We start from the raw sequence: 20,440 nt of genomic DNA, 5'->3' as shown, positions 1-20,440 counted from the left end.
CAATAATGTCTAAGCTCGAAAAGTAAAAACTTCTTTCCGCGCAATCCAAGGAAATAAATCATAATATTTACCAATTTATGAAGGACTCTTTGTTATATCATAAATCTATGTTAAATAAATATGTATTTTCTTTTTAAATAAAAAAATAATAAAATATTCTGGGGGGAAATTGTTTTGAGCCATAATGTACACGCATACAACCAGGTCTGCCGAGAGAGGGGGGGGGAAAAATATCTGGGCCCGTTCTCCTTGCAGGACCCGACTCAGGAAAAAATCATAGCAAGAATATATGCATAAAAAAAGTAAAAACCGACTTCAAATAATGAATCTGAACTAAATTATTAAGTATTTTTTGGTAAATTAATATTTTTACTAGTAAAGTCCAAATATATTTTCACCAGAAAATATAATTTAACTGATAGGCGCTGTAATGCTGTTTATTTATTTATTTTATTAATTTATTTAGCTTAATAGCTAATCTTTACATCTAACAAATTTAGTAATCATGTATAAAAAATATATAAAAAATACATAACAGAAAGAAAAAATAAAAATATACAATAATAAAGACTTAATATTATAATTTATTTCTATATGTACGAAGGTGTTTTTTTATTCCATTTATGAAACCCGTTATATTTTTGCTGTTTCGGATTTCTCTTGGAAGACTATTATATAAATCAAAACCTCCGTACATAACTCCCCTAGCCGTACTCGTTTTCTTATACTTAATTATCTTTAAATTTTCTCTATTTCTAGTATTATATTTATGTACATCTTTATTTCTTATTAAATACTTATTAAAATATTCTGGTAACATATTATTTTCTAACTTATATATAAATACTAAAACATTCATACTCAATATTTCTTGAACATTCAACCATTCTAATCTATCAATCATACTTTTACAATTAGTTAATCTATTTTTATTTAAGATTACTCTCATTGCCCTATTTTGTAATTTTTGCAACATTTGTTTGTCTAATTTATTTAACATATTTAATAGTGTTGCACAATAATTAAAATGGGGCAATATTATACTATTGTAAATTTTTTTTTTTGTATTTATACTTAATATATTTCTTAATCTAGATAATAAACCTATTTTTCTACTAATTTTTTTTAATATGTAATTACAATGTTCTTTAAAATTTAATTTTGTATCAACAATTACTCCTAAATATTTTATATTATCCACTATTTCTATACTAGAGTTATTTATTACTATTTTGGTACTATTATCTAACACATTTTTATAATTAATAAACATACATTTAGTTTTATTCTCATTTAATTTAAGTACATTATTCTTTAACCATATTTCTAATATACTTAATTCATTATTTAAATTATTTAAAATTTCTTTAATGTTATCACCTATGCAATACATTAATGTGTCATCCGCAAATAGATGAATTTTACATTTTTTCACGTTATTAACTATATCATTAATATACAAAACAAATAACAATGGTCCCAATTTAGACCCTTGTGGTACTCCATAAGACACTAATTTCTCTTCAGAATATACATTATTTATTTTAATTTTTTGTTTTCTTTTATATAAGTAATTATTAAACCATCTTAAAACTATATCACTTATACCTATACTCTCCAATTTCTTTAACATTATTTTTCTGTCTATTGTTTCGAAGGCTCTCTTGAAATCCAAGAAAACTGCTCCAATGATTTTGTTTGTATCCTTAGCCAACAGCCAATCATTTATCACTACTTGTAATGCAGTTTCAGTGGAATGCTTTTCTCTGAATCCCGATTGCTGTTCACATATTATGTTTTGAGAAGTAATGAATTCCTTTAATTGTTTGATTACTACTTCTTCTATTATTTTTTCTATACACGGTAGCATGTTGATTGGTCTCATTTCTTCAACTTTTTTACTATTTTGTATTTTAGGTATAGGTACAATAGTAGCAATCTTTAAATTTTCAGGCATTTCTCCTAAGGAGAGTGCTTTATTTATTAAATAATTTAATTTAGTTCCTATTATTTCCCATGTTTCTTTAATTATATTTATATCTAGTTCATCAGTACTAGTTCCTTTTTTAAATTTACATATTATGTTATGAATTTCATCTAATGATACTGATTTAAATTTACTAAATTTTACAATTATTGCTTTATTATTATATTGTACTAAATTACTAATCCTTGGTATTGAATTCACAATTTCTTCTATGCTCTCAATGTAATATGTATTCATTTTTTCTGCTATTATATAAGGATCTTGATATATATTTCCATTAATTTCCATTTTTATTATGTCGTTTTTCTGAGTTGGATTAATTTATTGTTTTATTGATTTCCACATCTTATTTGGATCATTTTGTATTTCATCTATCAATTTTTCATACCATTTCTTTTTAGCCATTCTTAATACTTTGACTGCCATATTTCTACATTGTGTGTATGTTTTCCATTTTTCATTAAATACTTTATATTCTATTTGTTCTGTTTTTAATATTTGAAAAATTTTGTATGACTCATCTCTTTTCTTTATAGCATTTTTAACATCATTAAATTAAATTTATTAATTAAATTAAAGAATTAAATTAATAAATTCTCAAATTTTTCCTTCGATTGATATATATTGAAATATATCTAAAGAAGAACGACTAAAGCAAAGTTAATTCAACGATTGAAAAACGAATTTGTCCAGTCAAATAAGGATTTAACCATGGAATGAAAGATAGAAAGCTAAAATTTTGCACAGACCCTTATGTTAACGTTCTTAAGGTGAGCTGAACAGTCTCAAGATAAGCTAGTCAAGATAATTTTTTGGCAAACATCTAGCTTCATATTAGTTGCGCGTCACTTTACAAAACTTGTAGAGAATAAAATTTTATACAAGTTTAATAAACTTTTTTTAAATGATTAGCCGTTTTCGAAATATAGCACGGTGACCGGAAGCGCACACCCGTTTATACTATAATATATAAATGGGTGCGCGCTTCCTTGTTGGGGCTGAATTGGACTAGTTAGTTTTTTTTTTTTTTTTTTTGTGAGGAAAGGAAATCTTCGAAAGACACCACCAGCCTCCAGTTTGCTGGTGATAGTGCCGGATTCCGCTGCTAACAGCGACCTACCGGCTAAAACCTCTCCCCAGCCCTCTCCTGAACGGCCGGTAGTATATTTCAAATATTGCACTTCGACTTGTCTAGTTTAGAGACTCTGTCCCGTTAGGGTCGGCTTAAAATTATTGTGTTTATCTGAAAGCTACGAAACCGAGACCTTCGCTTTCATAAACTTTCAGGTAAACACGCTGGTATAATAGCACTGAATTCAAATTTACAGCTTATCTTGTATTTTGGTATAGCAAAATATTTAATAAATAAACGACAGCAAATGTGTTCGTCATTATAATTTTATTGAAATATTTAAAAACAAATATATTTATTTACCAAAAAATAGTTCTTTTGTCTGAGAATGATATACAGAATATAGTAATGATTGATTATGGTTATTTGGTGTATTTTCACGATGTTTTGGAAAAAGTGGTGTGACGAACAGAGGCGGCGATTGTGTTCACTCGCATGACGATGGTGGAGGCACGCTACAGATTTTTGGCGGCACGCAGCATATTGGCGGCGGGGGTGGTTCACAGCATACTGGGGTAGGAGCTGTGCAGGGTGGTGGTGGAGGTGGTTCACAGCATACTGGTGGTGGAGTAGTGCAGGGCGGCGGTGGGGGTGGTTCACAGCACACTAGTGTAGGAGTTCTGCAGGGTGGTGGTGGAGGTGGTTCACAGCATACTGGAGACGGAGTAGTGCAGGGTGGTGGCGGGGGTGGTTCACAGCATACTGGTGTAGGAGTTATGCAGGGTGGTGGTGAGGGTGGTTCACAGCATACTGGGGTTGGAGTAGTGCAGGGCGGCGGTGGAGGTGGCTCACAGCATACTGGAGATGGAGTAGTGCAAGGTGGTGGCGGGGGTGGTTCGCAGCATACTGGAGATGGAGTTGTGCAGGGTGGTGGTGGGGGTGGTTCGCAGCAAATAGGGGTTGGGGTAGTGCAGGTTGGGGGTGGTTTACAGCAACACCGAGGCTCCGTTTTCGGGCATCGGTCAACACATGCCGAGAGACCTCCCTGTAATTACATATTGGAAATTAATATTTTATTTCAATAAAACAATGTTTTTTTGTAAAAATAAGTAGGTCTTACTTGGATCACTAGAAGGACGAGGAGCCCGCAGAGAGATGCTTTGAACGCCATCTTCGTTGAAGAGGAGAGAGCAGATTGATGACTTCTAAGGTTTGACTTCGCCTTTTATAGCAACCGTGAGTGCTATATGACGTAGGTAAACGTGAAAAAATGCGCTAAACACTATCAATAAAACGTTTTCTACGTTACCATTTGGTATCAATTTGGCACACATGAAAAGTGTTTTGAGAAGTTGTTATCTTCGATGCGTGCCTAACGTGTCATATGCTTTTTCAGCAATCAGTTACAGGTTGCAATAGAAATCTTACTTATTTTTTAGTATAGATCATCGAAAAATTAATCCCCTGAAATGTTTACTATTCCTTACTTTGACTAGAGAAAAGCACGAAACGAAAAATGAGTTTAGAGTACCGCGGGTTATGAATTGATTCTTACATTTTAAATTGCCATAAAACTTTTTGCCACAAAGACGGAATGTAATACCACTAAATATAAAAAAAACGATTGCACTGCATTCGGTTTTTTCACTATCCCATATATCTTTTCAGCTATATATCGTTGAAAACATATTTGTGCTTAGCAAGCTCGTTGAGAATCTGAATGGCTTGTGCAAGAGAAACGTTCTCGAGCGCTGGCGTCCTGACCGCAGGAATAAGGGACGTGGTAGAGACTTTCTAGCGACTTCTTCGCCATCACTGCTATAGATCATTAAAAATTCATAGATCATTAAATAAACTTTATAGGATAACGCTACGTAAACTACAGAGCATGATGCCTAGTACACTTTACAAAGTTAAAATATTATAAATTTATAAATAATAAATTTATGAGACAGTATTAATTAAATTTTTAAATTAATACAATAAAATTAAATATTTTAAATACATTATAAGTAATAAATATGATTTGTAAACAATAAATAACAAAATAATACATTCGTGTCCACACCACCTTTGAGGTAAGATGCAAGGTGCGTTTTTATTTAGACAGAAGCTACAATACTAGGTCCACCTCTAAATATCATCACCAGTCGGCATGCTCCTTTTTTGTATTTGTCCTCGTCTTTTGGTCTCCCAAATTCAATTTCCGGATCATTATCGTCATCCTCGTTTTTCGTCACTTTTGACTCAAGGACCGCAGGAACAAGTTCACTTTCTCCATCAAAACCAGTTGATTTTAATGAAGCGATGAAGCATGCTTGTTCTTGACACTAGCCACAAACTTTAGAGCATTGTAACCCTACTGTCTATAGATCGCGCCACAACATTTCTTACAATTGTAAAAGATTCAATAGTTCGTCCGGTGCTGGCGGCAATAATGTTGTCGGCTCCAGGATCTCGTTCTGTAAAACCCACCTCCATTTCTAAGGTTGTAAATCCTTTCCTAACCAAATTTGGACCTAGAAGTAGATCCGATTGATATCCTGACGAGCTGCTTCTCTTCTTCTTCTTTCATGTGGAAGAGATGATAATGGCACCGGTCTTTGTCAATTGATCTGGTGAATTGTGTGTACATCAAATTTTCAATACTATGTTCTGGTTTTGAAGCATTACACATTGCTAAAAGAACACGTATTCCATTTTCAAATAACATATTCGCAGGACAGTTCTTCAGTTGAAATAATTCAGCTGATTAGTACAAATTGGGTGCTTCTCGAACATATTTATAATTTGCAGTTTTCCTTTATTAAACACCGCGGATGTTGTGTCAAAATAAGATATGTTCTCTAAAACGAGGATATTGGTCTCCAAATTTCCTAAAACCAATTTTCTTTCAGAAATTTTTTTGCTGATGTGATTAGGTTCGTCTTATTAAAATAACTACCAGATCAATATCTTCTCCAACGATGATGGCGGTCTTTTGTTGTTCAGATGCTCCTCTATTGCTTTTATGTTTTTACTGTAGTCTGAGTATGCATCGAATACAACAACAATATTTAAACCGAAATGCGTTTGCAAATATTATAGTGGACGTTTTTATTGAGAACGATGGACAAAATACCATCTTCAGTCTATACGACGCGATGCAGAAGAAAACCACCATCAATGATGTATGTTACATTATCCTGACCAAGTTCGATATTAACAGGTTCCATGTTATTATACAATTTTGCTTTTGTAGTCTTTTGCATGCCAGCACTGTCAACTAGTGATGTTGGGTATAGACATAATTCATACATACTGTAGATATTCTTTAAGATGATCGTCAAACTTTTTGTTTACGGTTATTCTCTGAAAAAGTAGCAGTTTACAGCAACTTTCTGGTAAATATCTTGACTGATTTGTTAACCGTAAATAGTGGTAGAATTTTTTCTGCACACTTTAATTTTATTTCATTAAATTTTAATCCAATTATTTTTAACATGGTCAACATCATGTGCTTTGTGGCAGTTTATTTTGTCATTTCCCATAATTCCAGAAGCTATGGATACTATTTGCTTTATAAGAAATAGTAAACATTCCAAGAGATGATTGCTGAAAAAGCATATGACACGTCAGGCACGAATCGTAGATAACAACTTCTCAAAACACTTCTAATACGTCCCAAATCGATAGCAAATTTTTACGTAGCAAACGTTTTGTTGATAGCTTTTAGCGCATTCTTTCACGTTGACATACGTCATATAACATTCTCGATTGGTATAAAAGGCGAAGTCAAACTTTAGAATTCATCAATCTGCTCTCTCCTCTTCGACGAAGATGACGTTCAAAGCAGCTCTCTGCGGACTTTTGGTCCTTTTAGCGATCCAAGTAAACTCGTATTTTTTACAAAAAAATATATGTTATATGAAATAAAATATTAAGTTGTATTGTGTAATTTCAGGGAGGTCTATCAGCATGTGTTGCACGATGCCCGAAAGCAGAACCTCCTCGATGCTGCTCCCCATCACTAGCAACATGTGCCACTCCACCCCCAATTTGCTGTGAACCAACAACCTGCACTACCCCACCCCCAGTTTGCTGTGAACCAACAACCTGCACTACTCCACCCCCAGTTTGCTGTGAACCATCAACCTGCACTACTCCACCCCCAGTTTGCTGTGAACCATCAACCTGCACTACTCCACCCCCAGTTTGCTGTGAACCATCAACCTGCACTACTCCACCCCCAGTTTGCTGTGAACTAAAAACCTGCACTACCCCACCCCCAGTTTGCTGTGAACCATCAACCTGCACTACCCCATCTCCAGTTTGCTGTGAACAACCACCACCACCACCCCCATCACCAATATGCTGCGTGCCGCCAAAAATCTGTTGCGTGCCTCCACCATCGTCATGCGAGTGAAAACAATCCCCGCCTCTGTTCATCACACCACTTTTTCACCTAATAACACCTAATAACCATAATCAAGCAATATTATATTCTGTATATCATTCTTAGAAAAAAACAATTTTATTGTTAAATAAATATATTTGATTTTAAATATTTCAATAAAATTATTTTGACGAACATATTTTATTTATTAAATATTTTGAATATTACAATACTAGATAAGTTTTAAATTAGAATTCAGTGCTATTATACCAGTATGTTTTTGGAGTGTTTACCTGAAAGTTTATGAAAGCGAAGTTCTCGGTTTCGTAATGCGTGCTGCTGTCTTGCTGGTAAACTCGCTTGTGAAATAACTAACCAACTTAACTTTTATATTATACCTAAAAATCATGCAAGTTTTCATAAAGGTGAGTATCTAAACCATAATTATCCCTCTCGTAATAATGGAGATTATGGGAACATGCTTCCATACGACTGACTTGATTAAGTCGATTATCTGGTCAGCTAACTTCACCCTGATATACATCGGAAATGGTAACGTTTCTTTATAGCGATAAATAATAAAGTGATGATGAGACGCAAGGGTGACTCTAGACTACCCGATCCAATTCATCCTGTTGCGAGTAGGGATACGCGTGCTGGTTAGTTCTTAAGTCTGAATCCAAAAACACGTGTGCTTGTGTAAAAACTTTATTGAGCTCGGCGTGGTCCGATCGGAGCCGAATGGTATCAAATCCGGGGACATTTCCGAACGCTGTATGACGTCGTTCGCGAACGCATACAATAGCCCCCACCATGAAACATTAGTTTCATAATAACGGGCACATCAGCGAGCCTTACAAGTGTTTGTCCTCATATTACAAACTCTGTGAGGATGCAATGTTTAAAATAATAACAAAACAGATTAGTAATTAATGTTAAACTTAAATAAACATAAGGAAAACATGAATGTTAGTAGCACAGTATCAAAAACGTAAAAGATTTATGTTAGTAACACGATATACATGACACATCATATACATTTGGATTGTTTGTACTAGGTCGCTACAAAATACAAATTGCAAGCTTTCGTTCATTTTTACACGACAATAATTTAAATGTAAATTTAAAAAAAATAATTTAAATGTAAATTATAAAATACTACAAATAGTTAAAAAGGTTTGATACCCAACTAAATTAGCAGATAATGACTCAAAAATGAAATGTTTGATACATGGCTAAATTATAATTATTTGGTTTGTTACATGGCTAAATTATAAATTTAATACATGCAAGAAACATGTTACACATTTAACTTATCCATCATGAAACATAAAATATCTTGCACTGCGCACACTTACACTTTTGCCACTATTTGTTTTTGTCACTACACGAATTAGTTCATCGGAACTCTGTAACAAGGATACAGGTCATCTTCCTTAACGAAGCCTTTAGAGGCTTTGTGAATCCGACTGCAGCTGTACTCTCCATCCTTGTAGCTCTGACGGGAGCTCGGTAGACCAACAGGTTCAGAATTCCTGCACCAGATATTGCATCTGATGGTACAGCTGCGTCTTCCTGTAGGCCGAAGAGTCCTGCTGTGGAAGATCTGTTGAAGTGTGCCGATCAGGAGGAGGTCAAGGATCAGGTTTTTGTTTATGAGCAAGGAAACAATGTTTTTCGATTGTCTGCACATAATTTGTAACAGTATCAGTCTGCCTGTGCGGTACCGACTCGAATGTATACGACGATACAGGGGGATTCGAATGATGTACTTGAGGATTTGTTTCCTCAAGCTGACTGACATTTTGGTGCGCAAGGAAACAATCTTCTTCGATTGTCTGCACATGATTTGTCACAGTACCGGTTTGCCTGTGGGGTGCCGACTTGAATGAATGCGACGATGCAGGAGGGCAATGAAAGGATTAAGCTCGTAGAGTGAGGAACTCCATGAGCTTTCCGAGAGTAGGCTGAACGGATTCTGTTTGCCGACTCTCACATGCCTGTTTGGACAGATTATCTAGAAGCCGAACTACCATAGACACCACCGTGGTGTCCTCGATGTCTTGCCCTAACTTTTTAGAGCAGCAAAGTTCTTCAAGACTGTTTCCACCAATTCAAATAGGGACTGCGATGAAGCTATCTGAATTGGTTTCAGGTCCTGAAGAGCAGCAAGATGTTTAAGAACAGTTTGTCTAAAATCAAAACGGCCTAGAAGTCTTTCCCATGCGGAATTGTAGTTCTCGGGACTAAGCCGAAAGAGTTCTATGAACCTGGCTGCGCTACCTACAAGTGCATTTTTTAGGTAACAAAATTTGTGAATTTCACTTAGTGCCGGGTTATTGTGTACTAAGTGAGAAAAAGTGTCGCGGAAGGCCACCCACTTAGTCCGAGAGCAATTGAAAGTTGGAATGACAACTGCTGGCTGCGTTAACCTGTACTGGTTAAGAATTGGTTCCCAGTTTTGCCAGGTTGAGAATATTATAATAGCTATCCTTCGAATATTGATGGGATCAGCGGTTAACAGTTTGCCAAACCTAGTTAACTCGCTTTTGAGGCAGCCCTGTGGTTGATCAACAACTCCATGTTGTCGTTGACCGAAATTGATACAAATTATCTATAATTAATTAAATATGTAAACAACTGTTTTTTGGAGAGGAAGTTGGGTTAGGATGATCGACACTAACTGTAACGGGACCTCTCACTCCCGCGGTCTCCGACCAACTGAACTCCCGTCCACGTGCGCGTCGCTCCTACACCGTCTTGGCCATAACACCACACGCCCTCCTGATGTCTACATCACGAAGTCTTCCAAGCGGTGTGGGCGTCTTCGACTCCTCGCTGGTCGAGCGGTGGTCTCTGTCTTCTCGGACTGCGCCGTGGACTCCGCTTCTGGATCTTCCATTGCTGGTTGCTCGGATTCGGGTTGGAACGGCGCGCTCCACTGCAGCCAGGATCCTCGGGTCGTGTTAGTGTCTTCCGGTGGAGCCCGTCTCAGGTCTAATACGTGCCGCGGTACGCCATCGACAACTACATTGTTCCGCGATGCGATGTCCGTCACGTACCCTGAAGTCCACTCTTCCGTGCACGACGGGCGCGTAGGCTTGATCAGGACTCTCTCGCCCACCGTGAAAGGTGATTGCACTGGGGATGGCTCGGGCCTTGGTGCTAAGGGGTGTCTCCATTCGTACTTGTGTAGCAGCCTCGCTGGGGTAGAGTCCTCCTCCGCCGCATCTCTAGCTGCTATATTGTACCAGAAGACGGCCTGGAGTGGAGATATCTTGCTCCTAGCTGCGGTCCTCTTTATCGTCCTATGGTGCCTCTCTACGATGCCGTTTCCCTGCGGTCGGTACGCCGCTCTGAAAAGACGCCGTGCATTCCACTTCTCGCACATGACCGCCGTCTTCTCTGATCTGAACGACGTACCGTTGTCCATCAGCAGCTCCCGTGGGGGGCCCCTCTCCAAGAATATTTCTTCAAGGTGCTGCACTATCTCCGTCGCGCACTCTGATCGGAGTTCTCTCCAAATGCCGAACCTGGACGGACCGCAGTCCACGATCGTCAAGAAGCGACGACCCTCGTAGTGCGTCACGTCGACTGCCAGCCTCGTCCAATTTTCGTTCACGTTGAGCGCTCCAGGTTCGTGTGTGACCGGATGAGGATCGATCATGCGGCATCTAGCGCATTCACGCACACACTTCTCCACTTCTCGGCGCGTTATAGTGCGGTCCACCATCCGGGCAAGTTGAAGGCTGCGATCTACGCCGAAGTGGTGCAGCTCGTGCAGATCCTTAACAGAGGCAGCACAGACCGTCTCGCTCACTCTCTCTATCCAGCTCTTCTTCACGCGCGTCAGCGCATCCGCTTTGTTTTTCTCTGATGCGACGTGGTAGATGGTCACTTTTAATCCGTACTCGTCGAAGAGCTCTCGCAGCACGCCTATTCGTCTCTTCACCAGCATCTCCGCTGCGCCGGATGCTTTCGCTCTCGATCCCGCTCCGCAGGCCGACCGCAGCCAACTCACAACGGTTGCGGAATCTGTCATGATGTCCAGTCGCTGGACTTCCCATTTTATGGCGAGATTTACGCCTCTCACGACCGCGTCTAACTCCGCAACGTTAATGTGGCTCGCGTCAGTCGGCTTCCTCAACCATGATGCGTCTTCGACGATTTCTCCACCTACTTCAAGCGCGACGCCAAACGCAATGGAGCTTGCGTCACACCAAATTTTGGCGTAGGCCGTGTTCACTACGCCCCACGGTCCTCGCACCGGGTCCTCCTTACGCACGCGCTCCACAATCTCGCCAAGCATACGATATGCCCTCTTGCCGATCGCGTCTTCCCAGGCCTCCCCTTCGCACGCTCTTTTAACGTAGCTACACGCCACTCGTAGCCAGTTACCTACTGGGTAGTGGCCAACCAGCCTTCCGCATATAGAGAACAATTCTCGTCTGGTCATTGAAGGTCCTCCCTCTACATCTGGCACTGCGTTTCCCCGCCTGAACTGCAGCCGTCCGCTTCTGTCTCTCTCGATGCGGAGTCCCAGCGCTCGCCCTCCTTCCAGGCTCTCGGTAGGTTTGGCCTTAAGGCCGTACGCACTAAGAAGCGCCTCAACTTTGCAGACCTTCACGACGCTCTCGTCGACAATTATGTCGTCGATGTAGCTATCCGTTCCCCGACGCACATCTGGGTCTTGCGCCAGCACGTATTCTACGATCTTCGACATAATTTTTGGTGCGCTGCTTAGCCCAAAACCGAGCCTTGTTAGGCAGTAGGTGCGCCCTCTAAATCGTACGAGCTGGTGCTTCCAGAGGTCTTTGTGAACGCGCACCTGCAAATACGCCGCTTGAAGATCGATCAGCTGCAACGGCCCTTTCATACGCCTCCATTTCCGGAGCGTCTCGTCGCACGCCGGCGCGTCCATCCCAGGGTTGCACTTCACCGTGGCGTTCAATTCGCGGTAGTCCAGAACCGGTCGCACTTTGCCCTTATTAGGCTGCGCCACGGCCATAAGCGGCAGAACTCCGCCTTCTTGCCCTCTCCACGGTTGCAGCAGGCCATCGTCGATCCATCTCCTCACCTCAGCGTCGAACTGCTCCCGCAGCTCCGGTCGGTCAGTGCTTCCATAGTTCGGCACCTTGTTTCTCAGCAGTGCCGGCCCGTCCTTCCACTCCCACTTGATGGTCCACGCGTCACCGTCAAACTCCGCTTCGAAATCGCCGTCTTGAATTATCGCCCTCTGAGACGTCACTGCGGCTGCGGATATTTGTCTCCCTCTCGGGCGGTCCTCCCAGAACTGCCCCGCCGATCGCCGATCCCTTCCTTCAAGCACTTGTACGCCGTCCCGGTCGATGGTCACTCCTCCTAGCGACGCGATAACGTCCATCCCCAGCACCACGTCTGCCCCCGCAAACAATTCGCTGATTATTAGGTACGACGTACGAACACTTCTTCCGAGCACCTGTGTATCCGTTCGCACTGTTCCAACGCACTTAACCCGGGAACCGTCCACCGCAATGATTGACACATCGCCCTGCGTCGTCGCCCGACAGAGTCCCGCGCGCATCACACTTCGCGAACACCCAGTGTCTATGAGCGCCCGCACTCGCCGTCGACCGACAATTGCGTCAACGATCGGCAACGCCGCTATTCCCGCACCGAAGAGGCCGCCGACGCACCAGCCCCCCGCAGCCCGTTTCCCGGCTTCTTGCAACCTCTCGAGACGTGGCCTTCCTCTCCGCAACGCCAACACCGGATCACTTCAGCGGTCGACTGCGCCTTATCTGCGTCCCCGCACACTCGGGCCATGTGCGGTCCGCCGCACCGGTAACACCGTAAGCTCGCTCGCCGCGCCTGCCCGCCGGCAACGTCGCGTCCCGGCTTGCTTCGCGACGCTACCACCGCCGCCACGTTGGCGCTCTCAACGATATCGCCGCGGAAACCCGAAGGCGGCCCCTCGCGATGAGGATCCCTAGACGTACTCCTCAGCAACGGTCTCGTCGCGTTGATCAGCTCCGCCGTCGACAGTTTCCAGTCGGGGTCGCGAACTCGGATGGCGTTCGCTACCTCGGCGGGCAACCCGAACAGAAAATGCCGCATCAGGAACGCCCCGTCCGTGATTCCGGCGTTCGCGGCCGTGCGCCGAAGCTCCTCCATGAACACTTCGGGCGGTTCCCCGTCCCACCGCATCCCCTGCAGCTTCCTATATGCGTCAAGCGGTTCCAATCCGAACGCCTTGACCAGGGTAGCCTTCAGTTGCGTGGCATCCGTTCGCACACCTTCGACCGCTTGGGCGTAGACGACGCTCGCGCGTCCTTCCAGGAACAGCGGCACGATCGGCGCGATGTCCAGCACGCCGCGCAGCTTCGCGGCCATCTCCAGCTTCGTGAACCACGCGTTCACGTCCCCCTCGCCGTCAAACGGCTTCACAACGTCCACGAATCTTATCTCGCCCGCCATGACACGGCTGCCGAAATAGCTTGTAACGGGACCTCTCACTCCCGCGGTCTCCGACCAACTGAACTCCCGTCCACGTGCGCGTCGCTCCTACACCGTCTTGGCCATAACACCACACTAACCTTTCTCTCTTGCTGGATGCGACTGCTTCCCGGGACTCGGTGTCCTGGTGGTTCTTCAGGTGATTTGACTGCAGCTTAGTTTCGGGGTCAGCTGTTGGACCCAGTTTCACCCAGTGCGTCAGTTTCGGGGACCAGCTGGTGGACCCGCTGGCTCGTGCTACGAGCGACTTGACGCTCCCAAATTTCGATTCTGCGAACTCCCGAAATGGCGGTCATTTTTGATTTGAAAAATACTGTTGCGGCAAACGGCGTGTTTTCCCAGGAGTGTCTCGACTGAGGCACCCGACTGGCGTATTGTCGTAACCTGACAGCTGTAGCTTCGCGACGTGTAAACATCGTCTAACGAATCCGGGTAGAAGGACCAATGTGTTGCGTGTAGGGATACGCGTGCTGGTTAGTTCTTAGGTCTGAATCCAAAAACACGTGTTCTTGTGTAAAAACTTTATAGAGCTCGGCGCGGTCCAATTGTTCCGTGACGGCGATCGGAGCCGACTTGTATCAAATCCGGGGACATTCCCAAACGCTGTATGACGGCGTTCGCGAACGCATACAATATAGGCGAAACGGGCGTCAACACAGCCCCATCACAACTTTGATCGCTATAAAAATCTTCCAGTACGTTTGCTTCGCAAAGGCCACTCTTAAAAAGTATAAACGCAATAATTTGTATGTTACTCGATGTTTCAGATGCCAAGCGTTTAGCTATGTCTCAAAGAACTACCAGAGCGTCCCCATATGCGTAAAATGCACCGGCAACCATGCCACAACCAACTGCACCAAGAAGGATCGCGACACATCTACAAAACGTACTGGATGCGGAGGAGATTATCTGGCCAATTTTTTCTCAGATCAGATTTGATTAAAACGCAGAAGTGACGGCAATGAAGAAATCACCAGATTGATGCCGAACGTTGGCGGACCCAAGTACAAAATATGAAACTTGGACAACGAAGTGACCCACTCCATCTTACTATATGGGGCCTCTGAATGAGTAGACTCAACGAAAGTGGAGAAAGAGAGAGTCAGTTTAGCCCGAGTACAATGAAGGAGCGCCCGCAAATTAATATCGGGGTACCGTATGGTGTTAGAAGAGGCTACTCTAGCGATAGTGTGCATCCCGCCCATCGACTTACTTGCACTGGAAAGGCAGGCAACATACAACTGGCAGGCTAAGAAAGAAGCTAGAGAGCTGACCATGAGGAAAGGGAAGGAGCGGTGGAAAGAGTCTGTGGACTCATTGCCTCATTACAAACCTGTAGACGTGGATAAAAAGAGAGCATAGCGTACTGAACTTACATCTGACGCAAACGATCACGTACTACGAGGTTATTTATTTTTGAAAGCCACGGTCAATTTTTAAGGGACTTGCGAATCAACGTTCAATCTACCTGCGCAGTCGTTTTCTTCCAGTTTTTGGCTTTGATTTGTAAGAATAATATTCGTAGAACTGTTTTAAAACATTTTAAACAGCTTGGTGTGAACAATTAATATGCTTATTAATTTCTGATATATTAAATCAATAATATGCAATATGGGAATGCAATCAAATTATATTCGCTCTTTTAGCTTCACTTAATTTGCATTTTTTATATTGTTTAAAATTATAACGACAAATAAAGGCCGAAACTACGCAACTGAACTTAAGTGCGACTGAATAATTAGACCTGCAATTCTTTTTTAAAACTCAAGTAAACAATTAAAAACGACAAATTTCTTTGTATAGTTCTCAGAACTACGATTAAAACCGCCTGCTTAAATAATTCGGCCAGACTATGCACGTATAAGGAGTTACACACCTTTTTAAGGGGTGCCCCAATATTATGGTCAAGGCTGTACATTTATTTAGGTTTTACTATGACCGAAACTTGCCGACACTCTGGTAGCACTGATGTGACGTACACATTTTCTTGGCGACTTTGGCGGACTCGTATGGCCGATGCGTGCCTCGTGCATCATTCACCGAACATCCAATAAAAATACTACTGTAGCGGCTCAATCTATATATAATTGCTACCCGTCACCATCCGTCGCCAAAAATCTACCACTATGAAGCAAAACAAAACTAGTGACAACAATGAGATTATATAATAATTTACAATAGTATATAGTTAAATCTACATTAGGTATACATTATACATAATGATATTTTTATTTTGTGTATATTATATTAAATAAAATATTTTTGCCATGGTCAAAAATCATGCTGTTAGTTACAGAGACATTTATGAAACGCTAAAGATAACCTCTAACGTCTGACAGAAATAGCTAAGTAATAAATTGTGCAAAACATACACTATTTCTAAATTGTTAAATAATAATAAACGATTTTTGGTTACATGTATACACACATTTGGTAATAATTAAACATAAAATATTTAATTTTTGAACAGATAATGAAAATTTGATTGCTTCATCACGCCATCTAATTATTATTGAAACGGATAGGATAACTCGATTAAGATATTTGTTAAATGTGACAAGTGTACACTTAAGATGAACAAAATCTATTGATATAAAATTAACTAGTTTTGGATGAATCAATGTCAGTAAATCTTGATTTAATTATGTTACTAGCCATGGAGTTTTTTTCTATTATTGCCATTACATAACTTATTTTATGCTAAATACTATTTAACTAATTATATTTTATTTTTCAGCTAGTATAACTAATGAGTCAACATGTCTATGACAAAACTTCGGCGGGTCCGATGTTTGTATAAAATAATATTACGACTACATAGAGGATTGCCAAACGATATAAAATTATTGGGAGATAATTATGTTAAAATAGAGTTTAAACAACACAAGAGTTGTAATGAATATGAAGCAAATCAATTCTTGAATGAGTGGACAGTAAGTCGATTATCATTATTTTTTTAAATTGATTAGCTGGCTTTCTCTTCGCTATGTTGGGGTTTCATTCATATACATTAATCTTCTGTTGTATATAATATATGTATTATTTATAGTAGGAATCAAGAAATGGTTTGTCTTATTTTGGTATCATAATCACTTCAGCACTCTTTCATTGCTTCACATATTTCATTCTAAAGGCAGCGGTGAACAGATAAATAAATTTCCCGATATTTTAAATGAAAGTTTTTTTCTAATTAATTTTATCTAAATTATTTATTTTATTTATTACAATTTATTCATAAGATGAATTAAAAGTAAGTCTTAAAGAGACTTTGATGCAACCTGTATATGAATATATATTTAAATATTTCATTTATTTGCTCATTTATCAGAAATCTGACCATCATGACTATAGGTTTTCACAGTGCGTCAACATAGATTTTATACATAATAGTAATTTAAACGGTAAAGGGCCACTGCCTTCACAATGATTTTTTGGTGTGTTAAAAAACCCAAAACACTGTTAAAACAATAAAGTAAAAATTGTATTTTGCTTTAAAATTAATCCAAATATATGTTTTTTTTAAATTAGTCTAATAATTTAGTAAAATCTAAAGAATTCAATATTTTTTAGGACTATGCATGTCATCTATCTAAGCAAATGACCATTAAGAACACCATGGAGGAAGGTGATGACAGAATAGGCGAAAACATGAATCCACAGTTGATAAACACTATGAGTGACGATCAAGTTGTACAATTGCATGAATTGATGAAAGCGGCTAAGTATCGAGAAGCGACGACCGAAAAAAGTTAAGAATTAAAATATAGATTTAGTTTAATTTATTAAAATACATAAACTGTATAATTTTAACAATGCAATAAAATTGTTACATATTTACAGAGGCTTTGTTTTGTAGAAAAATCTTATTATATTTTCTTAAAATGTTCATTCTACAATATGCAATCATGCTTCATGACAGGCAGGGTCGCCGAGAACGAATCCGGGCCCTGGGAAAACAATAATTCCAGGACTCATGACAAAAATGACATTTTATATATTTTTACATCGTAATACAATTTCTTTAATAAATAATAATAGGTACGAGTTAACCCTTTCTATGCTACAGATAAATATAAAAATTAGCTACCGCTACGAAATATTTTCTGAAATCTTATTTTATGCAAAATGTTTTAATTAGGCAATAAAATTATTAAAAATATCTACTCATAATATTTACTTGATATTTAGTCGTGTTTTCTTTGCTGCTCAGTGTTGCCATATAGTGAATTTTCAGTCCAAGTCAAAACAAATAAAATGGTGCCATCGCTGTGAAAACGCTTGAATATCAAGCGTTTATTTAAGACTTTTTATAACAATATTACGAATAAGAATCGAATAAAGCACATCTAAACTGAAGTTTGCCCAATAGGACAGCACAAAAAACAATTATCCCTTCTCAGAAGTCAAAAATTCACGTCAAAAGCAATAAAATCGTGCCGTCGCCATCCCACTGCGACGGCGCCGACACAATTATTATTACTTACGCCGACTATGGACCAAAATTTGGTTTGAAGATACTTTTATCAGCCCACTAATATTAGAAGTCTATAGTAATATCAGTAAGGATAGCTATCATATTTTTAAAACATAGTGTAATATCGAAATGCAGATAAACTATGCAACTATATGTAAGATGCGATGTCTGTCTGTACTTATTCTTCCGCTTATTTTCCCCTGAGAGATGAGTTTGCTTAGTTTATATTTTGGACTAGACCTGATAAAATATCAAAAAATATAATTAGTTTTTGAACTTTTATTAGATTAGGTTTGGGTTTGAACAACAAATGGACGTTTTGCAACTGTCAAATTGAACTTCATAGACATTTTAGAGCAGCATATTAGCGCCTATCAGTTTAATTATATTTTCGCTATTAGAAATATATATATCTACTGGAGAAAATGTATTTGGACTTTACTAGTGAATCATATAATTGTACCAGCACCTGCCAGATAATTTGTATTTTCACTGATAAAAATATATATCTATTGGTGAAAATGTATTCCTATATGATTTTACTGGAATGATATTTTAAAAAATATTTTCGAGAATGTTTTTTCTACATTTTTTTAGGAATAACCACATGAAACTGAATGTATTATTTATTCATTTAGCTGCATTAAATCCAGTTGTCAAAAAACCGATAATACAATCTATAAAAACATTAAATTTAAGTAATTCAGCTGGTGCTGTTGTTGATTTTTCATTTCTCTGCTTCTTCCTTAGGTTTTCGATCTGAAAATTCAGATCGAATACCTAAATTTACTGCTACTAAGTTACATTCGTTGAATATTTCCTCTTATGTCTAATATTTTTAAACGTTCAAAAAGCAATAATGTTAACAATAATTTGCAAACAAATTTTAACACAAACGGAGCTGCGTTAAAAAACATCAATCCGTTCCTTTGAATAATAATGTTTATTGTGAAAGTACTACATAGAAAGTAGGTGCTTTTGAAGGCAATGTTTCGCTCCATTTTTTGTTGTATGTATAAAAACAGCTGAAAGAACTTATACCTGAAATACATCAGTATATACATCTCAAACAGTAATAGTTTAGTTCAGATTCATTATTTGAGGTCGGTTTTTACTTTTTTTTATATTAATATATTCTTGCTATGATTTTTTCAGAGTTGGGCCCTTCAAGGAGAATGGGCTCCGAGAATTTGTTCCCTCTCCGCAGGCCTGCATGTCACGTACATGCTCATTTGTGGGCATCACGCTGTCTCTAATTGTCTTCCTTGAAGATCGGGTAAAATTCTTGTATTTCGAACTTTTTGGAAATCACTCTCGCTGTCATCCAAAATCTAGTTCCAAGGACACGATTATTTTGAAGCTGGTATATGATTTTCATCACCTTCTGTTCTATTATAATCTTGATTTATTCTGACGTTCTTTTTTAATTGTAATATGAAGAGATATTTAAAACTGTTTTTTTTTTAATTTTGCAGAATGCTTAATTAAATGATCAAAATTATTAAAATATGTTTTCAGCTCTTCTGTTAAATGTAATTTTTGATTCTGATTTTCCAAATTATATTTTTTTATCATTAAAATTTTCATTGTTATAACTTTCATCATTATTTGTGGAATTTGATCGGAATTCTTCTGTTAGTGTTACTCTTCCTCATATAATTTATTAATTCGTTAATATCCTCCTTGTTTGGGTCCTCCAAACCCAAAGATCAAGAAGTATTAATTAAAATGTTACTTGACTGAGTTAATTACATTGGAATCAGAATCCAATATATCAAAATAATTATTCATATGCTAGATTAAATTCTTTTGAAATTACAAATAATTTATTTCAATGTTCTAGTCGATCTAAAATACTTATTTTTTCTTCTAAGGAAATAACTTTCATTTTTAATTTGTTTTTATCCCGCTGTTTAACATTAAATGAGTGTTGATAATATTTATATAGAATCCTAGTATAAACCAGATCCGAAGTTTAGCAGGAAGTCAATAATCCCTGCCGTCTTACTCAGAGCTCGGGACTTAAGACCATCCGAC

The 20,440-nt window shown here is 39.1% G+C and overlaps 1 protein-coding gene and 1 long non-coding RNA gene across 5 annotated transcripts; one reads left to right on the top strand and one right to left on the bottom strand.

The window, feature by feature from the left end:
* Nucleotides 1–8,126: 8,126 nt before the first annotated feature.
* Nucleotides 8,127–14,534, bottom strand: LOC148234032 (uncharacterized). The gene is made up of 2 exons (XR_015809868.1): nucleotides 14,004–14,534; nucleotides 8,127–10,113 (listed from the first exon to the last, which is right to left on the bottom strand). It is a non-coding gene; the product is annotated as an uncharacterized LOC148234032 (long non-coding RNA).
* A 1,683-nt stretch (nucleotides 14,535–16,217) lies between these two features.
* Nucleotides 16,218–20,257, top strand: Sdhaf3 (Succinate dehydrogenase assembly factor 3). Of its 4 annotated transcripts, XM_088187407.1 has the most exons (5): nucleotides 16,224–16,278; nucleotides 16,400–16,551; nucleotides 16,667–16,862; nucleotides 17,500–17,677; nucleotides 19,559–19,983. In XM_088187407.1, the coding sequence occupies exons 3-5, from the start codon at nucleotides 16,689–16,691 to the stop codon at nucleotides 19,657–19,659; spliced, it is 453 nt and encodes a 150-aa protein (XP_088043533.1). In that variant the 5' UTR covers nucleotides 16,224–16,278; nucleotides 16,400–16,551; nucleotides 16,667–16,688; the 3' UTR covers nucleotides 19,660–19,983. The 4 variants fall into 4 exon arrangements, with proteins under 4 accessions (XP_088043532.1, XP_088043535.1, XP_088043533.1 ...); XM_088187406.1 differs by lacking the exon at nucleotides 16,400–16,551 and having other exon boundaries at nucleotides 16,218–16,278; nucleotides 19,559–20,257; XM_088187408.1 differs by lacking the exon at nucleotides 16,400–16,551 and having other exon boundaries at nucleotides 16,243–16,362; nucleotides 19,559–20,257.
* The last annotated feature ends 183 nt before the right edge of the window (nucleotides 20,258–20,440 follow it).

This window comes from Plectrocnemia conspersa, unplaced genomic scaffold (assembly GCF_051122295.1).
Source record: "Plectrocnemia conspersa isolate PC_06_02 unplaced genomic scaffold, ASM5112229v1 ptg000006l, whole genome shotgun sequence".
Classification (NCBI taxonomy): Eukaryota; Metazoa; Arthropoda; class Insecta; order Trichoptera; family Polycentropodidae; genus Plectrocnemia; species Plectrocnemia conspersa.
The sequence above is the reverse complement of the archived record's forward strand: the minus strand, read 5'-3'. Positions and strand labels throughout refer to the sequence as shown.